Raw genomic sequence first — 11,115 nt, 5'->3', positions numbered from 1 at the left:
GAATAAATCCTGACGTAGCCAGAAAATCATCCGGAGGCACATCGAATACAAATCTCGAAACCAGACGCTCGTCGAATAAAGATACAAATAACTGCTCACGATTCATCCGACTTCGAATAGAAACAAAAGAACAGAGAATTTGTATCCGAAGGCGCTTCAAATAAATTTTTCATCGGATACTGCCCAACTCTGGTACAGGGTAGGGTATCGGTTTCTAAGTTGAACACGTCTAAGTAATAGATTAAAATTTTCTCAATAGATTCGCGGAGGTTTTTCTCTATATGACTTGTTCTCACTATGGCTTTGAATTTTGCAATTTGGTCTATTTCGTTTATGTTATAAATTTGGTTAGAGATATCTTTGTCTCACCAAAGTTGAAGAAGCATACTCGCGTTGGTCTGCCTTCGAGATAGATTGTCTGAACTTTGATTTCTCCTGGTTGTACTGTAGCTGGTTTCTGAAAATATAGCACATTATCGTTGAGCTTGATTTTATCATTAGAGATTTCATAGTGGTACTTTTCTAAGCAAGGTAGCCCTATGATTCCGTCTTCTATTAAAGGAAAGTCGTCTGGTATAACAAAGAATTGATGTGATTGGTCAAAGATTCGAATTTTAACGTATCTGTCTGTAGTGTAACGGTCTTGTCCCATAAAAAATGTTCGCGGTTCTGTTTTGTTTATAACGCTATTAATTTTTGATTCTTTAATTAAATTTATTCCTGCTCCTGTGTCGATGAGGTGTATCCGTCTTCCTCCTGATGTATTGAATGTGGTGGTAAGAAGTCTTCCTGTTGTTGTATTGACTCGAATTCTTGGCCGTTCTCGATCTCTACTTTGTTTACCCGTGGTGGTAGGTTTCGCTGGCTGGCTGGTGGAAAATTTCCATTCGGACACTGGTTGGCTATGTGTCCCGAGGGATTGCACTTTAAGCATTTTATTGCTGCGTGTTCAGCTAATGGTGTTCGTTCGAGGCGCCTGAAGCTGTTTGCTGCTGCTGACTGCGCGATTGTTCGTACCGTAGGTCGTCGCTCGTCGTAGCGTCTTGGTTGTTGTTGATTAGCGAAGCGGTTGGTGTTCACTGCTCGTTCCGATCGTGATGCTGCTGGTCGCTTCCATTCGTTTTGCTCTTCTCGTAGATAGCGTTCGATTTCCGCTGCTTTCTTCTCGGTTTCGGCTAAAGATTGAGGTTCGTTTGCCAAAAGCGTTCGTCCTATGTCTCTTCTGAGTCCTTTCAGATAGATTCTATTCACTTTATTCATTGTTGCTTCCATCATTATGCACCTGGTTATTGGTTGCGGATATTCGTTGGTAATGGCATATGTTAGCTTGTTCAATACGCGTCTGAATCGAATGTTAAAGTTCTGTACACTTTCTTCTTTTCCTTGCTTGATTTCTCGCAGTTGCTCGCTGTATTCGTCTGTGGTTACCTGAGTTGCCACGTTTGGTCGTAATGCTTCGTATAGTTCACCAAAAGATTCTATTTGTAAATTTCGTATCCCTTGGGCTGCTTTCCCAATGATTTTCTCTACTTTAATGGCTTTTAATAGCAATTCCTTTTCGGTACACATGTTGCGCATGGAACGTACTTCTTCAATAAAATCTTCTACCCCAATATCGTCATCTCCGTTTAGCGTTGGAATATACCGTGTAGCATCCTTAGCTCGTAGCGTTGGTCTGTTGCTCGTTCAGAAACTTCATCGTTCACATCATTATTAATTGTGACTATCGGTGGTGCTGTTCGAGTTGCGGTGGTTTGTCCAGCTTGTTCTTGTTGTATGGCTGTACTTGCACCATCGTCGCCCGTTATTAGCGATCCGAACTCGTCAGTCGTCACTGTTCTAATACTTACGCACATCCGTAGATCAGCGAGGTTCTTGCCGAGGATCTCTATTTCCCTAATACGTTTTTTATTTTCTTCGTCAGCTTGTTTCGTTAGTAGCACGAATTGCCTTTGAACTTCCGACATTTCTTTTTCATGTCGTTCGTTTTGCTTTTGCATAGCATCTAGGATTGCTCTTAGATTGGGGTCTACACCTGTACAGGTTGAAGCTTGTTCTCCGTTCTTTGTCATTATTGTAACCTTTTCGTCGTCTTGAATCTTGACTGCTGATACTACTACCTCTTACGCGGTAATAAATAAATGAAGCCAGAGTTTTACCTTAGTGATTGCCGTAGCACGGGGCGGTTCCGTAGAAAGCTCCAAATCGACTGGTTCACTGGATTCGTTATAGTGCAGTTGTCTTCAGAGTTGACCGTAGTCCCAAGGAGTGGCTCTTCCGTAGTAGAGTTGTCGTTGGTTTACTTGAAGATCGATTTGCACTATCTTGGCAGGATCGCCAAAATGTGACGTAAACTGGGTAAAAATACTTGAAAAAAGGAGAGTGGGAGTTACCCAGCTCTTTATCCCGTTCTTTACTGACAAAAAGTATAAGTTTATTTAAGACAGAGTTACAAAACGGAGGTTCAGCCAAGATTGACTGCCCTGGGAATGTTCCCATACTTATATCTTGGCCTTATTGATTAGTAATGCATTTTTTGGGGGCTTTCGAAACCAGGCGGATGTGATTTGACTAATGCTGTTGCGTACGCGTGTATCGAGAAATGCTGTGGTGTCGAGGTGAATGCTCGGGGAATGCTGACTTGTGCAAAGGACTCGGGAAATGCTGTGGTGTCGAATGGAATATGATCTGGTATAGCTCGGGGATTTTTAGGGCGTTACATCCGCCTCGTCTTTTATTTTCCGCTTCAAGGTTTCCCCCATCATTTTGCGTCAACAGCAAGATCTGTACACGCTCCCCTGCAGAAGCTTTCTATACGTCGAGGTAAAACTTAGTTTACCTGGAAAACTTGAATTATCGACCGAAGAATCTCGCATCGACACGGTGAGTCTCGATAACAATACCGCCCCATTCATGTTCGGGGAAATACGCTACGAATTGAACGGAGTGGAAATCGATCGGTCCAGAAATCCCGGCACAACGACGACCCTGAAGAATTATGTGAGTCTGTCCAAGACGAAAAGCGTCGCCTTGTCCAATGCGGGGTGACTGTATGTCGATGTTACGTACTTTAGACAGCGGCAGACCGATCAGCATGAGCTTTCGATCGTGGGATCTGTACGAGTATCCTCTACTGCAGGCAACCACGAAACATACATGGGCGACAAAACAGCTCCGCAAATGGAAAAACCGCGATACGTGATATTCGCTTTGCAAACCGATCGGCGGAACAGCAGAACGAAAAAGGCTACGCGATTCGATCATTGCGCGTTAGCCAATATTCGACTTTACTTGAACTCAGAAACCTATCCGTACGACGATATGAACATTGATTTCAATTACGGTAAATACGCGTTGCTCTACGATATGTATGCAAAATTCCAAGAATCGTACTATGGAAACGGCGAAGCGCTACTCGACGTTGCTAATTTGCTGCTGTGCGCCCCGCTCGTCGTTCTCGATTGTTCCCGACAAAACGAAGCGCTTAAAACGCTATTTCTGAGCGCTTCAAGTACCTACAACTCGAACTTCAAACTGTTATATCTCATCATGGAAGTATCTGACAAAAAAATGTTTCAGACAAAATTGACTCGTTTTTTTCGGTAGAATCTAAATATGTAACATTTTATAGGGGGTTCCATTTAAAATTACAAAGGTACCTCCCCTCCCCCGTTAGAGGGGAAGGGAGGCCACTTCACGTTTATGTAGTCAGAAAGGCCCTTCAGTTCCATGCAATTTAAGGCTAAGAACTTTAAAATCGATGGCATAGTTTTCGAGATATTGAGCTGTTCAGAGTTATGTGGGCCACCCTGTATAAAAAAATGTATATAAGGAGGTTATATCGCCAGTTGATATAAGGAAATAGACCAATATATGTTACTCTGAAAATAGAGTTTTTATTTGATTATTATACCTTATGTTTGCTATTTACAATATTTACAGCATGGTTTTACCTGAAAATAGAGGAACGACAATATAGGTCTTATCTCTCTATTGTATTTTATCTTTTATATTCGCTCCTGTAAAGCAACTTATGCACGTGTTCTCTATCTCTCTAGTTTTCACTCCTCCTTACAGAGCGCGCTGAGTGATTAGTGCGCGTAATTCGGATTAAAGAGAGTACACTTTCTTTATATCTCCCCCCCCCCCCGGGCAGAAGCTGGAGTTCCACAATTTCCCATTTCTTTTATCTATGTTTCTCCATCAATGGAATCTTTGTCATTTATTTCTGTGTCTATTGGTGTCAGTTTTGTTACGTGAAATAAATCTGGTTGTTTCTTTTTTCCTGTTTTTATTTTGTATATAGATTCTGAGATTTTATCTAGTATTTCATAAGGCCCAATTCGTATTTTATCCATTTTTTTCCTATTTAGTCTGTTTCCATTCTCTATGTACACTAGATCTCCAGTTTTAAATGTATGGTTGTTGGGAATTTCTGCGAGGAGGGGATCACAGCCACCGAATGGACGAAAACCACAAAATAATGACAATCGTAACCACACGTACTAGCCACTGTAAAACTCTTATATATTTTCCTTGTGCATATTCCAATAAATGACGAGGATGACTGGATCGACGGCGCGTGCGCGACGTCGCCCCTGCGTTCCTCCCCGCGGCCCGCGAGTCCCCAGGTGGATCGAGCAGCTTGGTGACTCTCGCGGGACGCGCGGGGGACGGGCGTCAGGAGCGATCGCGATAACGGCCGATCGACGCAGTCTTTCTGTACTATCGACATTCGACAGATCTCAAGTGTTTTTCTCTGTGTATTCCTTGCGATCCTCGTTTCGTCGGGCTTTTTCCTGCCACTCCGTTTCTGCGAACTGACGGAAATCTTTCACAGTGTTGAAAGATCCGAAGAGTTCGCAACAGTTGGTCCTTCGAGTCGGATTAATTTCGTTCGTGCGGGAGTGCTGTGCATCGGTTTCGATCCAGTCTTCTCCTTAATCCGCGCCTCCGTTCTTCGCGACTTTACAACTCGCGACTCGGTCTTCAGACGGTGATTCGTGGTTCTTCTCGTCTGAAACAGGACTCTTTTAGTGCCAAGAAAGTACTCTGACTCTGTCGAAACGAACGAGTTTCGAAAACGGTTCGCTCTTTTTGAACTGCTAACGGACGTGTCTCCGGTGACCTGTATACAAGCGAACTCGTTCGCCCGCAAAACAAACACGGTGCGCCCACCGTTATTTACACGCTCGATCAAAGTGTACGTGTGCGCGTGTGTTTCCCTCACCTCTGTTGGCAACGGTCAGAGCACACGATTCCGAAATGACATCAAAAGTGTCAGACCTCGTCTTCGCGCAGAAGGATCTCGGTGGTCGAATCACGAGGTTCCTGATCAATCTGAAAAAAAGCGGAGCCGAGAATTTAACGCGGCCGAACCTCCTGAGGCGTCGAGACCTCCTGGAGAGCTACTGGAGGCTTTTCAACGATCGGCATGCGGACATCACCTTACAGGCGGAGCCTGACCTCCCTTACCTGACCGCCGACTACTTCTCCGAGGTTGAGGAGGCATATATCGACCATGGATCTGCGATCGACGAGTGGATCGAGGCGAAACCCGCATCGACGCCGATCACGCCGACGATCGCGACTCCTGCGGAACCGGACGTAACGTTGCCATCGATGAAACTCCCGTCTTTCTCTGGGGACCTGTTTCAATGGGAAAGCTTCAGAGATCATTTTTGCGCGTTGATCCATGAATCCACCTGCATCTCGAAGGTACGAAAGATGCAGTACCTTAAGTCCTGCCTCTCGGGAGAAGCAGCCAAGATGCTGGACCTTACCCCCATCACTGAGGCCAGCTACGATGGAGCCTGGACGGCCCTGGAGAGGCGGTTCGGCAACCAACGCATCCTCACGTCGGGACACATGAGACGTTTGATTTCCTATCCGTCTATGGTGAAGGCTCAGCCGTCGAAAATCAAACGCCTGTTGGACGAGTTCCGACAAACCCAGCGGGCATTCCAAATACTGAAAAAACCTGTCAAGGAGTGGGACGAGTGGTTGGTGTTCCTGGCGTCGGAGAAACTCGATCAGACGACTAGATTGGCGTGGGAGGTCTCGCTGAAGGACCCGACAGTCACCCCGTCTTTCGATGACCTGGAGTCCTTTCTCGAAAATCGGGTCCATGCTCTCGGCTCACGACCCTAAACCAAAAAACAAGGGCGGTCGTCAGTGCCCACTGTGCGTCGGCAATCACTCACTCAGCGCCTGCAAGCAGTACAAGGCACTTACGGCAGTAGAACGCAAGCAGTTCGTGACGAAGAAGGGACTTTGCATCTCTTGCCTCGCGTCCAGCCATCAGCTGCCGCAGTGTTCGTCGGAATTTCGCTGCTGGGCGTGTACGGACATCATCACACCATGCTGCACGACGCCTTCCAACGGGTCCAACCAGCCGAGTCCGCTTCGACTTCCACGTCGGCCACTTATGCGCTGAGCAGCAAGCGGATCACTCTCCTCGCCACCGCCAGGGTCATCCTCGAGGCTCCTAACGGGCGGACCCTAACCGCCAGAGCTCTGCTCGACTCAGGGTCAGAGTCCTCGTTCCTGTCGGAGTGGGCCGCCCAGTCGCTCAGACTGAAGAGGCGTTCGGTGCGCGTGGAGCTGACGGGATACCAGGGGACGAACGTCGGGACAGCGCGCACCGAGGTCCAGGTAACCCTCAGATCACCGCTAGAAAGTGATTTCCAGGTCACCGTGGAAGCTCTCGTCACGAGGAGTCTCATGGCACCCACGCCGTCGCAGCAACTGTCGTCCGGGGTCTGGCCGCACGTTGAAGGGTTGCCGTTGGCGGACCCGCGTTTCTCCGAGCCCGCTCAGGTAGACGTACTCCTGGGGGCCGTCGTCTGCGGGATGCTGCTTCTGGAGAAGCGAGTGGGACCCGCCGGCACTCCTGTAGCCGTTCGAACGCCGTTTGGGTGGACCTTGATGGGGCTGATCGAACAGCCGGAAGCTGTAAGGACCGCAAGGATCCTCCACGTGAGACGTCAGGACCCGCTGCCGGACCTCCAACGCTTCTGGGAGCTAGAAGAAGTCACATCACCGTCACTGCTAACTCCGGAGGAGATGAAGTGCGAGGAGCTTTTCAAGCGGAGCACGCAGAGAGACATGTCTGGTCGGTATGTGGTTCGCTTAGCTTTCAGGGGGGAGGAGCGCCCAAAGGTCGGAACCTCGCGAGCCGTGGCACTGAGGATGCTGCTCAACGCCGAGAGGAATCGATCACGAGATCACTCTCTCCGCGAACAGTACGTGGGGTTCATGGAGGAGTACCGCCGCCTGGGTCACATGGAGCGTGCGAGGGAGGAGCTGACGGGACGAGACCTCGGCTGCTACCTGACCCATCACGCAGTCTGGAAGGAGACGGATGGCCACAAGAAGATCCGAGTGGTCTTCAACGCCTCACTCGGAATGGGGTCGGAAGGCTCGCTCAACGATGCTTTGCTGCCTGGTCCGAAGCTGCAGAGTGATCTTTGGGCTGTGATCACCCGCTGGCGTCTGTACAGGGTGGCCTTCTCTGCGGACATCGTCAAGATGTTCCGCCAGATCGTGATCCACCCCGACGATCAGGACTGGATCCGAATTTTGTGGAGGGACGATCCCAGTAACGCCGTCTCCGATTTTAGGCTGACGACGGTCACGTACGGAACTGCGCCGGCACCGTACCTCGCGCACAGAGTGCTGAAGCAGCTGGCCACCGACGAAGAGCATCGGTTCCCGTTAGGCGCTCAGGCCATCAGGAATAACTCCTACGTCGACGACATCCTGACCGGCGCCGACGATCTCCAGCAAGCGATGGAAATTTGCCGTCAGCTGTCTGACCTCCTTGCCTCAGCAGGCTTCCTTCTGGACAAATGGGCCAGTAGCGACCCCGACCTCCGCACGGCGTGCGTGGAGTCGAAGGTTTTTCAGGACAAGGACGTACATGGAGCTCTGGGGCTCCTCTGGGACACCCGGCAGGACTCCTTGGCCGTCCGTGGGCCTCGAATAGCGAATGCAGTGCCGGCAACGTGGAGCAAACGAGCCGTGCTCTCCGAAATAGCACGGCTCTTCGACCCGCTTGGATGGTTGGCGCCGGTGATCGTCAGGGCGAAGACGATCATGCAGGATCTCTGGCTGGCTGGCGTGTCGTGGGACGAACCCGTAGGTGTCTCGGTGGCTGCTCGCTGGATCCATCTACGGAGCGAGATCGCAGCGTTAAACCAGATCACGCTGCCACGGTGGGTAGGGTACTCACCAGATTCCGAGGTGGAGCTCCACGGGTTCTGCGATGCATCGGACCGAGCCTACATTGCCACTGTGTATCTCGTGGTCCGGCGGGCGACAGAGACCTGGTCGAGCCTGCTCATGGGGAAAACACGTGTGGCACCCATCAAACCATTGACCATCCCCAGGCTGGAGCTGTGTGGCGCAGTTCTGCTTGCCCGTCTGATGGCCTCGCTGCAGTTGGAGGTGAACTTCGCTGAGGTCGCAGTTCATGCGTGGACTGACTCTACGGTGGCTTTGACGTGGATTTGGTCCCATCCGTCGAAGTGGAAGCCCTTCGTTGCTCACCGAGTCGCAGAGATTCAAAATCTCCTGCCTGGAGCAACGTGGAGGCATGTGGGGACCATGGACAACCCGGCAGACGTGGCCACAAGAGGAATCTCCGCTGAGGAGCTGCGCACTTCATCGCTGTGGTGGCACGGACCCCCCTGGCTTTCTAGACCAAGTGGCGACTGGCCTGAGACCACTCCGAAGACCCTCTGCGTGGAGGCTCCGGAGCAGAGGATGGTAACAGTCGCACAGGTGGCCGCGACGCCAGCGGAAAATCCATTTCTGAGCCGGTTCTCGTCCCTCTCGAGGCTGACTCGTGTCACCGCTTACCTCCGCCGCTTCATGGTCAACTGCAGGAAGTCAGGTACCAGGTGGATCGTTCCCCTGTCAACCACGGAACTACGTGAGGCACTGCACAACGTGCTTCGCATATCACAGCGGAGTACTTACCCGGTGGAGATGGACTCCCTCACACGAGGTAAGCCGATCCCTCTGAACTCGAGCCTCAAAGCGTTAACCCCTCTTGTAGGTGACGACGGCGTACTACGGGTCGGTGGTAGCTTGCACCTGTCCTCTCTGTCGGAGTCACGCCGGCATGCAGCCATTGTCGACAGGTCGACACATCTGGCGACGCTGATAATCCAGGAGGCGCACCAGAAAACTCTCCATGGGGGCCTCACCGCCAGTCTGGCCTGGATCCACAGGGCATTCTGGATTCCCAGAATACGTGCTCGGGCCAAGAAGCTGCTACGTGACTGCGTCACGTGCACTCGACTTAGAGCGTGCGTGGGGCAGCAGCAAATGGGTGACCTTCCCCGATCCCGCGTACATCCTGCTAAACCCTTCTCTTCTGCAGGAGTGGACTACGCTGGCCCTGTGCAAATCCGAACCACCAAGGGCAGGGGGCATAAGAGCCACAAGGGGTACATCGTGGATTTCGTCTGCCTGACGACCAAGGCCGTACACCTGGACGCAGTCACCGACCTGACTTCGGCTGCTTTCGTGGCGGCGTTCCAGCGGTTCGTGGCGCGACGAGGGCGTTGCAGCACCCTGCTCAGCGACAACGGTACCACCTTCAAGGGAGCCGACGTCGTACTGCAGGAGATGTTCCGAGAGGCGTCGGAATTTTACGCAACCGCCTCGGAGGAACTGGCCAACGACGGAACGCAGTGGAGTTTCATCCCTCCATACTCCCCGCATATGGGCGGCCTGTGGGAAGCGGCGGTCAAGTCGGTGAAAACACACATTCGATGGGTGATCGGAGAAACCACACTCACCTACGAGGAGATGGCCACGCTGCTGTGCCGTGTCGAAGCGTGCCTGAATTCACGACCTCTGACCCCGCTGACCGACGATCCCTTGGACACGAACCCACTCACTCCCGGGCACTTTCTTGTCGGCGAGCCGATACACACTTCCCCCGAACCCCCCTCCGACACAACCTCCTCGTCACTGACCACGCGTTGGACACTCATTCGTAACCTCCACGACCACTTTTGGCGCAGGTGGAGCTCCGAGTATCTTCACCAGCTGCAGCAGCGTCCGAAATGGCTACGACGGCGGGATAACGTCCGAATCGGCACGCTCGTGCTCGTCGCCGACGAGCTCACCCCACCAACGCGCTGGCCGCTCGCACGTGTCGCCGATGTGCATCCCGGACCCGATGAGCTCGTCCGTGTGGTCACCCTGAGACGCGGAGCCCGCACCTTCCGCCGGACAATCGCCAAGGTGGTCCGGCTCCGTGTTGTCTTCTATAACGTGTCCCAGGTATTTAGCAGAACTTGAAGCGAATGTACATTTTCTAAATTTTAATCGGAATCCTTCTTTTAGTATTGCACTTAAAACTTGTTCTATGTGTTGTGTATGTTTTTCGAAAGTTGGTGAAAATACAAGTATATCGTCTATATAATTTTCTGAGAAATCTTTTAAATTATTTTTTTTTAAATATTGCTTAGTATTCTTTGGAATATTGCCGGTGCTGTTTTTAGGCCGAATGGGAGGCAGGTCCATTGGTAATGCCCCTCTTGTGTTACAAAACCTGTTTTATGTCTATCGTTTATTTTAAGAGGTATTGACCAAAAAGCCGAATTGATGTCTAATGTTGTGAAAAATCTGCAGTTCCTTGTTTTTGCTATTAAGTCTTCGATTAGTGGGAAAGGTTGTGCTTGCGATACAATCAGTTTATTCAAATCTCTAAAGTCTATGCACAGCCTTGATTTTCTATTTTCTTCCTTTTTAAATGCAAGGGTAACAGGTGCTGCAAAAGGACTGTATGATTCTTGTATTAGTTTTTCTCCCAGTAATTTTGTTATCTGTTGTTCTATTTCTTTTTTATCTTCCATCGTGCATCTGTATGGTCTTTTACTACAGTATTTATCTTCTATTAAATCTATTCTTGCTTCATAATCTTTAACTGTCCCAATGTCGTATTTATCTTTCGCAAAGACCGTATTGTATCTCTTTATTATATTTTTTATCTTTTTCTTTTTATTATTTTCTAAATGTTCTAATCTTAAATCACATTCCTCTTCTGCTACATGTTCATTAAAGTTTATTTTCACTTCTTTAACTTTTTCCGTTTCC

The 11,115-nt window shown here is 49.9% G+C and overlaps 2 protein-coding genes across 2 annotated transcripts; one reads left to right on the top strand and one right to left on the bottom strand.

Annotated features, from left to right (window-relative positions):
- Positions 1 to 714: 714 nt before the first annotated feature.
- On the bottom strand, positions 715 to 4,918 carry LOC143363290 (uncharacterized). The gene is made up of 3 exons (XM_076803902.1): positions 4,904 to 4,918; positions 4,741 to 4,813; positions 715 to 1,661 (listed from the first exon to the last, which is right to left on the bottom strand). Exons 1-3 carry the CDS (start codon positions 4,916 to 4,918, stop codon positions 715 to 717), a joined length of 1,035 nt encoding a protein of 344 aa, XP_076660017.1.
- Positions 4,919 to 5,265: 347 nt separating this feature from the next.
- LOC143363289 (uncharacterized) lies at positions 5,266 to 10,222 on the top strand. The gene is made up of 3 exons (XM_076803901.1): positions 5,266 to 6,123; positions 6,208 to 9,994; positions 10,038 to 10,222. The coding sequence occupies exons 1-3, from the start codon at positions 5,266 to 5,268 to the stop codon at positions 10,220 to 10,222; spliced, it is 4,830 nt and encodes a 1,609-aa protein (XP_076660016.1).
- The last annotated feature ends 893 nt before the right edge of the window (positions 10,223 to 11,115 follow it).

This window comes from Halictus rubicundus, unplaced genomic scaffold, assembly GCF_050948215.1.
Source record: "Halictus rubicundus isolate RS-2024b unplaced genomic scaffold, iyHalRubi1_principal scaffold0029, whole genome shotgun sequence".
Lineage (NCBI taxonomy): Eukaryota > Metazoa > Arthropoda > Insecta > Hymenoptera > Halictidae > Halictus > Halictus rubicundus.
This window is presented reverse-complemented; position numbering and strand designations above follow the sequence as displayed.

What these genes read in the sequence shown, in the direction of transcription:
- LOC143363289 (XM_076803901.1), top strand. Translation starts at nt 5,266, where the DNA reads ATGACATCAAAAGTGTCAGACCTCGTCTTCGCGCAGAAGGATCTCGGT. An exon ending in AGTCCTTTCTCGAAAATCGG is followed by an intron (nt 6,124 to 6,207) that starts GTCCATGCTCTC and finishes TCACTCACTCAG; the next exon opens with CGCCTGCAAGCAGTACAAGG. An exon ending in CTCCTCGTCACTGACCACGC is followed by an intron (nt 9,995 to 10,037) that starts GTTGGACACTCA and finishes CTTTTGGCGCAG; the next exon opens with GTGGAGCTCCGAGTATCTTC.
- LOC143363290 (XM_076803902.1), bottom strand. An exon ending in GAGAAAAACACTTGAGATCT is followed by an intron (nt 1,662 to 4,740) that starts GTCGAATGTCGA and finishes CAACGCTACGAG; the next exon opens with CTAAGGATGCTACACGGTAT.